We start from the raw sequence: 14738 nt of genomic DNA, 5'->3' as shown, positions 1-14738 counted from the left end.
ACGTGACTCAGCTCTCCTGGTTGATCTGCACTGGTAGGGTAGGTGCCATGTGCCTATACAGACCGGCGCGCTGCTCTGTATTCCCTATGTGTGCTTATGTACAAGTGATGGCCCGCGTAGCTGGCCACCTTATTTTTTCCACTTATGGGGTTCCCCTGAAAGTTCGGGGTCTCATGGCGGATGCTTGGCGCGCACGGCGTTGACAGAGTGTTACCGTAGCGTAAGCTAAACTTACGCAATACGAGAGAACCTCTCGTAAGAGAACGATACTCGGTTACTAACGTAACCTTGGTTCTCTCTAGAGAGGGAACGAGTATTGCGTAACCGGCCGTGCTCGCGCCACGAGCGACTTCGCTTCAGTCGACAAAAAACCAGAGAAGTCAGCCTACAGCCCCTACTTCTATACCCTAAGCCACGTCCATTCTGGCGGGCTGTGATGCTATGAAGGCGCGGGCGCCCTTCATTGGGTGTGACGTCACGCTGGGCTCACTGGTAGGCTGCAGCAGTTGCCCGCAGGGCAGCCAATGAGCACGCCAGATGGCCTGCTAGCTGCTGCACTGCGTTGACAATGAATACAAAATTAAGGATAATTTTTTGGCTTCAATATCTCGAGAAGATGAATCTTTCCCGTAGCGTAAGCTAAACTTACGCAATACTCGTTCCCTCTCTAGAGAGAACCGAGGTTACGTTAGTAACCGAGTATCGTTTTAGTGTCAATTTTGATCAATTAAATGTGTTCTTGCTTGTTTTGTTTTGTATTGTCTCTACTATCTACCTGCCATGTAAAGCGACTTTGAGTTTGTGAAAAGTAATATATAAATTAAATTCATTATTATTATTATAGAATAAAATAGATTCTACAGTTGTCTCTTATCATCATGCTGCTGAATTGCTTATAGATGTAAAAGAAAACAGCCACAATAACTATGGAAACAGGGATTTGTTTCCCCCTACTGGGCCCTCCTTTGCTCCTTTTCAAATGAACATGCAATTTGATGTTCTTAGTGCTAGGATTAATTTAATACACAATCCAAGTAATTACACTTAGCCACGTTGCCAGTGAAGATAACTGGAGCACGTTCATCAGAAAGAGATGATCCACTGACCCAAAATCAAGCTAATACACAAACCTTTTCACAGCTTTTACTGTTTGTGCACTGTAGGTTTCCATGACTACTCACATTGGAAAGAGGGTTATGGGATATATGAATATGGATCACATTATCTTTAAGATCACATGCAGCAGTCCTGTGTTCGAAATGCTTGGTAATGTGTGTACTGATCCTCAAAAACACAGTTCTCTTAGGGTGTCACTTCCTGTGAAATTGGAGCAAAATATCTTTAATACAAATGGAAGTTTTTCCTACGTCATAATTTACTTGCTTCTCAGAGCATGCAGACGAAACGCAATAAACTCTGTCATTTTCTCTTGGGTTCGGATGCTGGTGTTTGGGAATGAAATCATGTGAGGCGCTTATGGAAGAGAATTAAACCAAATAATTTTTATTTCAGGCATTTCAGAATGATCAGACCAACATTTGAGATGCTGTGCAATGAAATTGGTCAGCTGGTTAGTACAGTTATCCAATCACATCCTCTGTTGAGGCAGTGTCACATGTTTTTGTTGTTGTTGCATATCGATGGATTTATTGAGTAAATGTGTTTCAATCATAGTTTATGTGCATGTTAATTCGCATCTTGGCGTTTACATCCAGGTTTTTCTTTAATGCGATATACCAAAATGTGCATAAAAATAGGTGGATGGAAACATAGCTAATGACAATGCTACAAACTGGAATAAAAACTGGAAGTCTAACTGTCTTAGATAATCACATGAAAAAATATGGGCCCTTTTGATTTCTCTCAATTATCCCGATGTCATGCCTCTCAGTTAAGGAGACTCATCTGACCACCTGAGCTCAGCACTAATGATATCAGTGGTCAATGGAAAAAGGGCCGAGACAAATTGGACTCAGTAATGGGTTGAAAGAGGTGCTTGGCTACCTCGACCTTGGCTATCGTGGCAGTGGCACTAATGTAGTTATCCTTCATTACGGTATGTTTTATCCCACCTCACTAATACGGTACATTTCCTTAAAAGTGCCAACAGTAGTAAAAAAATGAAACCCTTGTGAGCGGACTTGCTAAAAGACATGAACTAAAAGCCACAAAATCAATTTTTTCCCTTCTCTTTAACAGGTGTAAATGTATCTAAAAGCAGGACATATTACATGTCTATGACGTGTTTGTGATGTATTTTATGAGGCTGGTTTGCTTCAGATGGATGGGAAAGCTTAGACATAACCAGGAAATCTGGTCTTGACATAGAGGTTGTAAACAGACTCATAAAATTTGGGCTTTGCTCCAAAGATATCACCCTCTCCAAACCGTTATCTGCTAGCACTTCTATTTCAATCCACACAAATACTGAAACCCATCACATGCTTGTTTTGTAGATACATTGCATGCTTGCCTATTACTAAAAGATCAAGAATTAAAAGAAGAAAAAATTAAGCAGAATTATTAGCGTTCATTACTATTAACATACAGAATACATGTAGTCCAATTCAAACACAAAATGAAACACAGGAATCAGTCTAGTGTAAATCAATCTGATAACTCACTCATTTTTAATGTTTACCTAAAAAAATCCAGTTTTGTGTTATTTCATGCCTTCAGAATTAAGTAAAAGGCAAATCTGACACTAACTTTAACAGTTTTGGGTTATTTTGATGGTCCACTTTAGATATTCTACTAACTCTAAGGTACTTTGCAACTACATGTAAACTTGTAAACTACATGTCTACTAACCCAAACCCTAAAACCTAACCCTTCTAACAGTCTATACAATCTACTTATACTCTAATGAGAGTTAGTTGATATGTAGTAACTTACAAAGTTACTTATAGTTAGTAGAATGTCTAAAGTGGACCATTGAAATAAAGTGTATCCCCGTTTTGTTCCCACAGTTAAAATGAAAGCTCTTGCTGCAGAACCAAACAAACCAACTGAGCCGCTGGACAGAATACAAGCAAACTCTTGAGGAAGGAAGTCATTATTTAAGCTATTCCTTATCAGTCCATGCAATTCAACCAGTCGACCTGAGCAAGCAAAGTCTAATACGAATGCACAAAATCAAGCACCAAAGCTGCTAGGAATAAATCAAGTATGTTTCCACTCACATGCACTTTATGGCGAAAAGCTTTTATCTGGTCCACTTTGCTTGTCGAATCAGTGATGTATTGATTCAAGGATTTAAATCGTCCATTAAATGGGATTAAAAAAGTGCTCTTTCTGCTGGTAAAGGCAGACCAGGAACGCATGTTTTTAATCATGACACTGTTTTTCTCTTTTTGACCTCTTAAGAAGCGACCAAGCTTTCTGCTATCCTATAAACAATTGGAAAGTCTTAAATTAACTCAGACAAGGCTGCGCTGTGTGCTTTGAATGTACTAGCCAAAAATTGGTTTTGATGAAATATGCACATATATTTAATAAATTAATTTCTTAAATACAAAACAGACTCTTTAGATTTAATTGAATTCAGACACTGCTTACACTCAATGGGAAATCAAAAAATGACCCTATTTACTTTCTGAATGCACAATGCTGTCTTATTGTGAGTTATTCATCTTTGCTCTTCATTCCAAATAGAAAGCAATTGAATAATGTGCTTCGCCTCTGAAATTATTTTTGACTGATGTCACAATCTCTCCTCTCAAACAGCCTGACTCAAACCACCTGACCTGACTTTTTTACTGTACAATTAATTCAAAAGCGATAAAATCAAGTTTAACTTGGAAATACGTCAAATTACAGAAGTAAAATGGTTGTGAACATGATTTTTTGTTGACTCATGCCTGGTACACTTTTGGGCTGTCCCAGATGAAAGATGACCAATCGTGGAGATTACACAACACCGTTTTCAACTAAAAAAAGGAAAACTGCGTTTTGGCCGTTCATTTACACGACAACAGGATTTTGGGGGCCTGAAAACACAAACTTTTGAAAACAGGTTTCAAAGTGCAAGTTTTTGAAAACAATACCATTATTGTCACAGTGTAAACTACAAAAACATAAATTTGTGAAAACGGTGACGGTATGCGCATGCATATTATGTGCTCAGTCTACAGGCACGCGTTTCTTTACAAAGTGACATTGCCAACTACTGGCCTGGAATGCATAATACAATTTTTTTGTCATTTTCGTGGATCCATTTGAAGGGGGGTCATTTTAACAATGTTGTCGCCTGTACTAAACTTTTCAAAAACAAAGGAAAAACTTTTCCGTTTTTAGTACATTGTTCCTGTGTAAATGTACCGTAAGAAAAGTCGGTACATTTACACAGGAATGTTATAACTTCAATGGCGAATTCAAGTGCTCAAATGCTTTCTTTACTGGATCTCTTAGCGCTGTGTAGTAACAGTGTCACTTGATCAAGATCAGCTCGCGCTGCATTGGTCCAAACTGATAAACGGTCCGTGAAGCACAAAATAATGAGTAGCGCGGTTTCGTTCCGCATTCATTACCTTTGCTATTTGATGTTGGGCAACGTGGTGGTGGTTGCGAGGGCAATGCGCATGCATTGTAATGAAAATATCAAGGGCTATTTCGGAAAAATTGTATATCGTTACCGATAATTGTGTACCGTCAATAAATACCTAAACTGTTTTATCGCCCAGCCCTACTTTCACATTTCTGAAAGCGACGAAAGGCTGTAAAAGAAAATCTTGTGCGGAAAGCCCTAATATGGAGAAGGGTTGGACATGTTTTATGCAAATTATACCGGGTTCAGACTACATATCAGCCCGATTTTGGCAAGATTTGCTTGACTTAAGGTGTTGCAGTTATTCGTAAACGATAATGGATGTTGGGATGCAAGAATCGATCGTTTCAACTCGTATAGTGGGTAATAGTGGACGACAACCTACGCATAGTTTGTGAAGCTTCACGACGTGCCATCAGAAAGACCAGCATGTTTAATTTTTTTGTTCCTGCATGCTGGGTTCCGCCCCATCTGTGACGTTGACCAATAGGAGCACAGAAGCTCTTCCGTACACGGTGAAATGAAAAGAGACGATGGTATTGGTGCTTCTAGGGGGAATTATGCAATGTAGGAAATGTTTGAGGCACTATGGCAGCAATACTCCTGCCTTTATGATGTTTCCTCGAGTGACTACCACAACGAAAAAAAGATAAAAAAATAAAAAAGATACAAAAATATGTAGTCATTACTAACCTCAGGCATGCACTCGCTCATTTAGAACACTTCAAATGCATTGTCAGAAGTTCTCATCTGCGTAAAATAAGAAGTATTCCATGCAATAAGTAAAAAATACATTTTTTTTTAGTTTTCATTCTTTTTACATAAAAACATGCAAAAACAAATGACTGAAAGTCTGACTTTTTTTTGCCAAATCTAATTCAACAGCTCTTAATATAAATCATTATTGTACACTTACAGTAGTGACATTTTTATGTACTAGCTTAATAATTAATTTCTGACATAAGTTTAAACAAGACATTTTATGCAGTGTATTTTTATAAATAGCTGTCCACCATTTGTTCGAGATATTCTGGCTGACATCAGTGTGAATGACACACATAATCCCATCACAAATGGCACATTAAATTGGAATGCAAGCTGAAAATTCCCAGCCAATATATTCTAGCCAATGAACCTTTAATTTTGGGGTGGCAAATGAAAAGTATCAGTGAATCAGTGACGGATCAGTGACTGCATGTAGCTGCGCATTAAACACGTGTTGATTGTATTGCTTTGATCTCGCCGCTTACAACTTCATTGACAACTAGAAAAGGAGAGTCCATAAAAGCAAACTGCCAGGTGGCCTTGACAAAGCATTGGCTGAAAGTTAAAAATAGTTTGAAAAGCGTGACATTTTAAAGATATAACTTGACGGTTAGAAAGACCGTACTAGTCACGACAGATAGATAGTATTGCACAGTTGTTTGCGCTATGCGACACATCACAAGAGTATTAGCCTGTTGCGTTTCTTTCAGCTCTGGAGGCGTGTGCGCAGTTTTCAAACTTTTTCCCCCTCAGACTCCAATCCTTCCTCTTCTTACTGCCTCACTGCGTCATTCTGAGTTTGAGTTCTTTGGGCAAAACGAACATCATACGCGGAGACGCCGATGCTAAAGGAATAACTGTTGGATCTCTTTGGCTAAAATGCGCGAGTGTTTGTACCTGCCGTACTGACCTTCAGGAGGAATAGTCACGAGAACGCTCGCGTTGAATGGGTCGTAAGGACGCTCACCTGAACCTGTCTGGATGGGATGCACCGTGAGCTTCATCTGCTGTGAAGACGATTTTCTGCAGATGCCTTTGGATCAGCATGTGGAGAAAAAGAAAGAGGAAAAGAGGAGGCTGTTATCTAAGGTAAGGCGCACATGGGTTCATGCAGGAACATTCTAGTCCATCGAAAGTTCTTGACGTTGTGCTGTGAACTTGACAGTGAAGAAATGTCCTACATTGGTTGACAAATTATTAAAAAAAAATTTTATTGACTTTTTTTTCCTCAGAAAGATGAATCTTGGTCATACAGGTGTTGTTTTTAAATTATTTATTTATTATTTTGCCTTTAACTAATAGAACAAGCACAACAGTTAAAAGTTTGGACACACCTACTTATGTAGTGGCCGAACGAATCAAAACTATCTATTATTTTGGAAATACACATTTCTGGGCATTGGCTCTGCCAACTTCATGAGGTGCTAATTGTGATTTTAATAATGATTGATGATTTTAATAATGAAAGATGATTTTAATAATGATTGATGTAGATTCAAGGTATGCTTAGATTATTATTATTTTTTTTAAATGCATGCTTAACATTTATGTATTTTATATGCTGTCTGGTATATTAGCCTACTCAAAGCTACTTTTATATTTAATGCTGATTTGATTTCAGAAGTATTGTTTAAAAATTTATTTAATTACAGTATTTATATACATTTATGACATTTTACATTTATTTATAAAGAATATGATAACATGCTCCATAATCAAGTCTAGAAAGCAAATACTGTCCCTCAATAAATAAATAAATAAATAAATAAATACTTTTCTGACACTGGTAACCACCATGTATTCTGGCTACTTGTTGACTGCTTTTTGATATCTGGTCCAACCATTGTACATTTTAGAAATGCATAATTTAGGATATAAAACTAATTTAAGCATTTATGCATATGCCTTTAAAGATCTAAAAGTTTTTAAGATCATGAGAAACATACATTCAGTCAACTGTGTCTAAACGTTTGAATGTTAAAGTGCTTAATGTGGTGACAGATTTTAGAATGGTATCAAAATCCCCAGCTATACAGTTATGTGTGAAAAACAAACCCAGAATCTCCTGTTCTGACCTCACAGGGTAAACACATCTCCTACATGACCAGACAGTGAGAAATCAGGGCAAATCCAAGACTAAGCTTAGACAATAGTGTTCTGTTCACATTTAGATCAATGAACGAGTTGCATCATTGCACAGTTTAATTACGGATGGTATCCAGATTGGAAATGTGTGCGTTCTTGCCGCATTGGATCTATATATAGGGCTTTTGGTTTTATGTTGTCATTTCACATACTGACCACATGTACATGCACATCATCTTCATTGTTCAGATTGTTCTGAAATGCTTACAAGCTGGTTCATGTGTTTACATGATGCTTACATAATCAAAACAGACTGAATTCTGATTAATAACAGTCAGCTCTGTTGAATTGCATGCTATATTTCAGGGAAAAGTTGGCTATGTACTGTATGGGCACCGATCAAAGACGTCTTACATGGGGCTGTTCTGATGGGGTGGTCTGCTCTGGGTGGTGGGGTCAGATTTAGAAGGTCAGTCAGGACGTTACTTGGGGCAGAAGGGTTGGACCAACAAGCCCCACATTGTTGCTTTGCTCTCAGAAAGGGACCACAACTCTGGAAGGAATGTTGGAAAAAACGTCTTTTTTGAACATTCAAACATGAAAACCTATTCTACCAGACCCAAAAAAACAAAATCGAGACTTTATAAAAATGCATAATAGGTAATCTTTAATAAAAAGTTAAATTTATTAATCTAATAATCAGATTAAACTATTTTCTAATATAGTTGATTACCTTTCATCAGAGCAGTGGTTACAGGGTCTATTAGGGCTACTGAATTATTCTTCTGTCATGTGAACCTTGCTGGGGTACAGCCAAAAACTCTGGTAGCAATTGCAGTCATCAGCAAATAAAGGCCAAATGTTTACTCAAAAAGGAAATTCTGTCATTATTTGCTCATGTCATTCCAAAACTGTATGCTGTTTTTTTCTGTGGCAACGCAGACATGTCTTTACATGGCTTTTTCTACTACTTTTATGGTGTTTAGTTGCTCGCAGACACAAGGGCCAATATGTAATGACAGAATTTAAATTTTTAGGTGAAATATTCCATTAATGTTGCAGTACTTTGATGTGACAATTAACCTGTGGCATTCATTTCATGAGAGGAATGTGCATTAATTTTTAGAAGATTAATTTACTTTTTTAGTGAGAATAGAGATCTCTGCTACTGCAGGTTTAAATGCCTGTAAGAATGCAATAACATTCGCTCAGGGACGTAGATTTGAAATATTAGTAATATTAAATACTTGAATACTGCACATACTTTCAAACATGAACATATTTGTATCATTCTGCCTTTGTCATGTCAGATCTAAGTGCACATTAACACTGTTTATTTTTTAGTTTGAAAAAAAAAAAACTGGATTTTCTTTAAGCTTGACTTTTCATAATGGTCATAATCAAGTTTTAATTGTGAATGTTGGTTGCTCAACAATTTTTTATGCTTTTTTCAGCCTGATCTTAGGGGAAAACATATTTTATGCTTTTATGAGGTAGCAATTTCGTAATGATTGTATGATTGAAATGTATGATATTTTTGGGAAAAGGGTAAGCCCGAAAATCCACCTCTACACATAACCGCGTCACTGGGGCATAAGCAGATTGAGAACACACTAAGTCACACGATTAAGCCAGCAATTTGCCAAACCGTAAAATAGTTATGAATTGACATGAGATTGTGTTGCCATGTTTCTGTTCTGTCAATAAATAATAGTAATCATGCTTGCTAGAATATACAGGTTTATTGGGCGACAGGCTTAAACAATTTCCCATCAATCTGTGGGGCATGACATGACTGATAAAATAGACACACGATTCATCATTTACACACCTAATATACATAATTTTCTTGTTTTGCCAATAAGTGAAAACGCTCAAATGAAACCCGAAATTGCCAAACGCATCCGTTTTGTTAAAGCCAAAATCACTTGGACGCACGTCATGCCATGATTACAAATTCCAAGGAAGACTTCAGATAACATCATACTGTTTGTAATATTTTATAAGCGGCATTACTGCTGATCTGAAGGAAAATTCACACTGCAAGAAATTGAGAATGATATTTGATTGACTGGTTGTTGTAGATCACAGCTCACTGCGTTCTCTCATCTGTTCCTAACTAACCAGCAGTGCCTAAATCTCTTAGGCTTCCTTTCATCCCTCCAGTGGGAATAAATCACACAGACAGATCTGTGGTGGGATTAGAGAGGGGTGGGGAAGGCTGTCAGGAGAAGGGAGGTGGAAATTCCAGGGATTTGAATGGGAGGGAGTGACTGACTAGTTACCTGCACCAGGTAGATCCATAGGGAAAAACGATGGGTTCTTGTACTTGTTTATCAGACCATTTGTAAGAGCACAGCATGGGCACTTAACCTACTTTAGACGGCGTAATAGAGCACCGCTCCCTTAATGGGATGCAGCAAGGCACACCCCAAACTTCCTCTTTTAAACTTGTCAGGACAAAAATGTGGGGGTTTATAAATTGTGGTTGTGATTTGACTGAGTTTATAAATCCTAGGGTTGATTTGGGTTATGGAAAGATGTTCACCCTTAAATCATAACATATACTTCTATTAGGAGAAAAGAAATTCCAAGCACACGTTGTGCATCTAAACATCTTTGCTTTTAATGTGTTTCCTATCTGCAATAATTTCTGCCTTGCAGTTGTGTGTTCTTTTCTTTGTTAAAGTGGACCTATGACTACAGAGTTGCAAAAATATTGACTGTTTTCAAACAAGTTTTTCAACACTGTGCTGCAGTGATGATGTATTTTTGATGATGTATTCCAACTTGGAATTTCCTCACTCTGGTTCCCTCTACAAAACCCCAGGATTTTTCCATAAGCTTTTGGATTATTGCAGAAAATAAGCTCTGTGACCAACAAAAGTTAATGGTTCTTACACGCTTTGTTCAGCAAGGTAATCTTCACAAATTAACACAACTTCTATGAATTTTAAAGGCATTTAATTAAAACCTCATTAAACGCATAATCTGGGATGATTAAACTGGAAATGAGAAAAAAAAAGAAAATGGCTAATTTAAAACTTTCCACATTGTAGGACTCGTTCCTGCAACACTCTATATAGCTATACCCGGCCTAGTCAGGCTGCTCAAAAAAATTAAAGATTACAATTCTACTGCCACTAGTGGTGCTTTAAAAGAAAGAGATTATCTATCATTTACTTATCCTCTTGTCATTCCAAACCTGCATGATTTAATTTTTACTTGTGGCAACACAAGATAAAATGCACAATTACTGTAAGTCATGAATTACATAAACACCTTATGTATTTCATTTGCTCTTTATTTTGTTGCAGCAGCATGATAAAACTGCCTTTTTTTGGCAGTAAGTGAAAAAGCAAAAAAACAAAAACAAAAAAAAAATATACATCTTGTTTCAACTTAGACCATAATTGCAAATTTCAAGGAACACCTGAGCTCTCACCCTTTTGTCCAAAAAGGACAAAAAAATACATATTAATTATTAATTAATTATGCCTCTTTTTGAAACGGGGACTTGTTTTCAGAGTTCAGATGACTGTTGGCAAGTGTTTGCTGTTTTTATACCCCATTCCCATCCCACTGGGATATTCTGGATGATCTGTCAGCGCCCAGCTGAAACACACTCCCTCCTTTCAGGGATTCAGCTCAATGTTTTGGTCTTATCTCAGCGCTCGCACGCAGTATTCCTGTCTGACTGCCGCAGAGAACATCTAAAGGGCCGAGCTTCTCTCCCCTATAACGCCATTCAGCCATTCCACACACGGCTGCCTGGGCTTTTGTGCTATCGCGATTGTGCAGGACACAAAAGTTTCCTGAGTGAAAAACATGGCCAGTCAGGTGTAGGAACATGTGCCGGTTAAAAAGTCATCTTCAGTTGTGCCTCGCCCCTTTTTTTTTTTTTTTTTAATGCCGCTCATCTCTAACTTTGTGGTCAATGTCAGGTTTGTTTCTCCACGAATGCCTTCTTTTATTTTTAAACCTTTAGGCTCTAGCTACACATAGATTGAACATATCAAACTGTCAGAGCGATCTCTCTGGGTGCACACTGTACGTTTTTTGGCAGCTGAGGCAAATCTATAGTGATTGTAATAGATTTGTTGTCGTAGGGGAAAGTGTGCTGTCTTGGATCTCTCAGTGTACTGACTGATTAATTGGCTTTGCGATGCCTCTTAGCATCCGATGGAGTTTTTTTGGTCGCAGTCCTGCTCCTAAACAGTCTGTCTAATCAAAAACCACTTAAAGGAGTTGGGGTGTTCGTGAGAAAAAGAATTATACGCTTGATCCTAGCTTTTCTATATCACATGCAATATAAACATATAAACAAAATATAAACATTATTATACATTTCATACGTAGTGTGAAAATTGCTCTAAGAATAAGCACAAACGACATACCTGAGATTTTTTTCACATTTTTAAAAAATTCAATTGTTGTGTTAAGTCTTTCAACAACAACAACCAAAAGAATCACATTTTCAACAAACTTTAGTTTTTTGACTAATTGATGCACATTTCCCTTACATATATTTTGAATATTTGCATATTTTGTAAGATAATTTTTTTTTTCAAATATCATGTACTTATTAAAGACTTTTCAAAAATGTTTTTACATTGAACACACACACACACACACACACACACACACACACACACACACACACACACACACACACACACACACACACACACACACACACACACACACACACACACACACACACACACACACACACACACACACACACACAATGTTATTATGTTATATATTACATAACAAATCAAAGACTAAATTTAATAAATTATGCCCAACAAAACATTGTATTATTCATTTAAAAATTCAAAGTTCAAGTTTTTGAAAACTCTACTCCTATTTTCTCGACAAAAACATGAATTTTATAAAAATGTGACGTCATGCGCATGCATGTTACGTGTTCAGTCTATAGGCGTGTATTTTTGTGGACCAGTGCGGGTTGTCGTCTGTACACGAAAAATGCTAAGGCAGGAGGGGGAGGCAAATCTTTTCCGTTTTTAGTACATTGTTGTCGTGTAAACGTACCATTAGATTACCTCATCTAACTCTCATTTAAAGTTGATCTTTAAAACATTAATTTAATAATGTTGTTAAATGTGAAGCTTTTGCAAATCTAAGTTTGAAAATCCATTATCAAACTGTGCATCATAATGTTGTGATGCCTACATTCACTTGTAGCATTTAAACCAATTGATTTTTTTAAATGTTTTATCATGGTTGAAGCTTTTGTATTGCTCTCTGTGTTTGATTGGCTTGTTCTTGCAGATTCATTGGTGGATTTTCTAAAGGAAGTAAGAGATTCTGAAGAACGTTGTGTAACACCTGGGTTTGAGTCTTCTTTGTGGACTAGCACGTCACGCTTGTTAATGTTGAGAGGAAATAGAAGTGTAGCACAATGCCAGGCTTAGCACGAGGGGAAGAAGGATTTTTATTGCTTGTAGAGTATTGACATGGACAATCATTTTAACAAAGAGTCACTCGTCCAATATATGACAAGGTTTACAAAGTAAATATAACCCCCAATGTAATGCTCCAAACTTCAGAAATAGTTATCTAAAATAATTAACATCAGATTTTTGAGAAAACATATTTAATTGTTTTTTAAACTCATAATAATCAATCAATTCATTTTTATTTCAATGTATTTGGTGTCAGTTACTAACGAGAAGCACATATTGTAACAAGCCTTGCATTTCTGAATACCAAATTTGATACTGGTCCTGTATCCGTTTGAAGTCCATGTAAAATATTATTTGCTTGTCTGATCACAAACTTTCCATTGTGACAGTGTTTTTTTTGGCCTGTTCCAGAGAGCAGAGAGCAGATAGGACGCAAGCCAACAAACTGTGAAATTTGTTCCATCATTTGAACAATTGCAGCCTAGTGGGATTCATTCAGTTAGTTTATCTTCTAGATAGAATTAGATTAATGGTGCTATTGTGTTCCTCTCCAAACTTTACTATGCTTTTACTCAGTATGCATTAGTAACTTCTTAGTGAATGAATGTGCTGTGTATTTCGTTTCAAACGGTTGATTCAGTCCATTAGTCCTAAGGCTTCATGAAAAATTGAAAATAATAATATATTAATAAAATATATATTTAGATGCTGTGAAAACTGCATTAAATTGTATTTTTGCCTTTAGAATATTCTGGTGCTCTGTGGTAATTTTTGACCAAATCATTTTGCTTTATTTATTTTGAATTGTTTTTTATTTAATATTTTTTAAGTTTTAATTTTAGTTTAAAATTAAGTTTAAGTTTTTAAAATGTTTAGGTTTAGTAATTATATCTTAATAGTATATAATATTAAATAAGTTTTAGTTTTTTTTATTTCAAGTAATTTTTTGTTGTTGTTGTTGTACAAATAGAAATAGTCATATGCTAGTATCCTATTTTGAACCGAGCCCTTATTCTCTGAATCACTCCTTTGAATGAAGTGTCACTTCCTATGCATGAGTGTTAAGACAACAGCACAGAACTGTTCGACACAGTACCGCCTGGTTTGCGTTCTGACAGACCGCCAGCAGGGTTTCCCCTCCCACCTCCGCTCTGTAATTATCTGATAAGGTATGCGGTGCAGTGAAAGTTACCCACAATCCCTCCCCACATTCCAGTGTCCTGCTGGCCAGGAGAAAACAGTGTGTTCTCTGTCTAGAGTACCACTGACCTCTGTGCCACTCCCTCCATGCTTTAATGAAAGTATCAATGCTTCAGGAACTATACCTGACCCCTGGCAGACCTCTCTGAACACATACGTACGTGGACTGACACTTTTTGTGTCTGTGCATACTTGTTTATCTGAGGTTATCTGTCCTACCGCATTAATATTTATTTAAAGTTAAGATTACGTTTGAAAGGTCAAACTGTCTCTCTCTTTTCGTTAGAAAACATTTCTGTGATCCAGGCAGTGTAAACATGAAACCTAGTGAGCTACCTATAGACAGCATTTTTAGTCAATTCACCTTTATTTATATAGCCCTTTACACAATACTATTTGTCTTAAAGCAGCATCATAGTAATAAACAGCAAAATATCAATCAATGATGCAAACTTCATCATGCAAAGTTCATCAAATACCCTTAGGTTGCCTTTAGTGGACACCTATTATATTTCCAAGGCCTATACAGTATATACCGTTTTTTGGTTTGTCTTTTAAGTGTCTTAAGTGGGACTTTTATTTTGACATTAGACATTAGAAATTGAGAAATTCAGAATCGCTCACTCTCTGTCTTGATTATTTTACTGTCTTAAACAGTTCTGTCTAATAATAAAAATTTAAACGCTATAACAATCTTTCCATATGTCATC

At 36.9% G+C, this 14738-nt stretch overlaps 1 protein-coding gene across 8 annotated transcripts in view; it reads left to right on the top strand.

Moving 5' to 3' along the window:
• Nucleotides 1–5802: 5802 nt before the first annotated feature.
• The window catches only part of tns1b (tensin 1b), a 252192-nt gene continuing 243256 nt past the window's right edge, over nt 5803–14738 (top strand). For 7 of the 8 annotated variants that reach the window (XM_077215634.1, XM_077215632.1, XM_077215626.1 and 4 more), the window contains exon 1: nt 5943–6400. In XM_077215634.1, the coding sequence (XP_077071749.1) occupies nt 6293–6400 (108 nt within the window). In that variant the 5' untranslated portion in view covers nt 5943–6292. Of the gene's footprint in view, nt 6401–14738 lie in introns of all 8 variants that reach the window. The other variant, XM_077215637.1, reaches the window with a different exon arrangement.

Source organism: Siphateles boraxobius, unplaced genomic scaffold, assembly GCF_051911475.1.
Source record: "Siphateles boraxobius isolate OS27281-9 unplaced genomic scaffold, OSU_SipBor_1 7, whole genome shotgun sequence".
NCBI lineage: Eukaryota > Metazoa > Chordata > Actinopteri > Cypriniformes > Leuciscidae > Siphateles > Siphateles boraxobius.
This window is presented reverse-complemented; position numbering and strand designations above follow the sequence as displayed.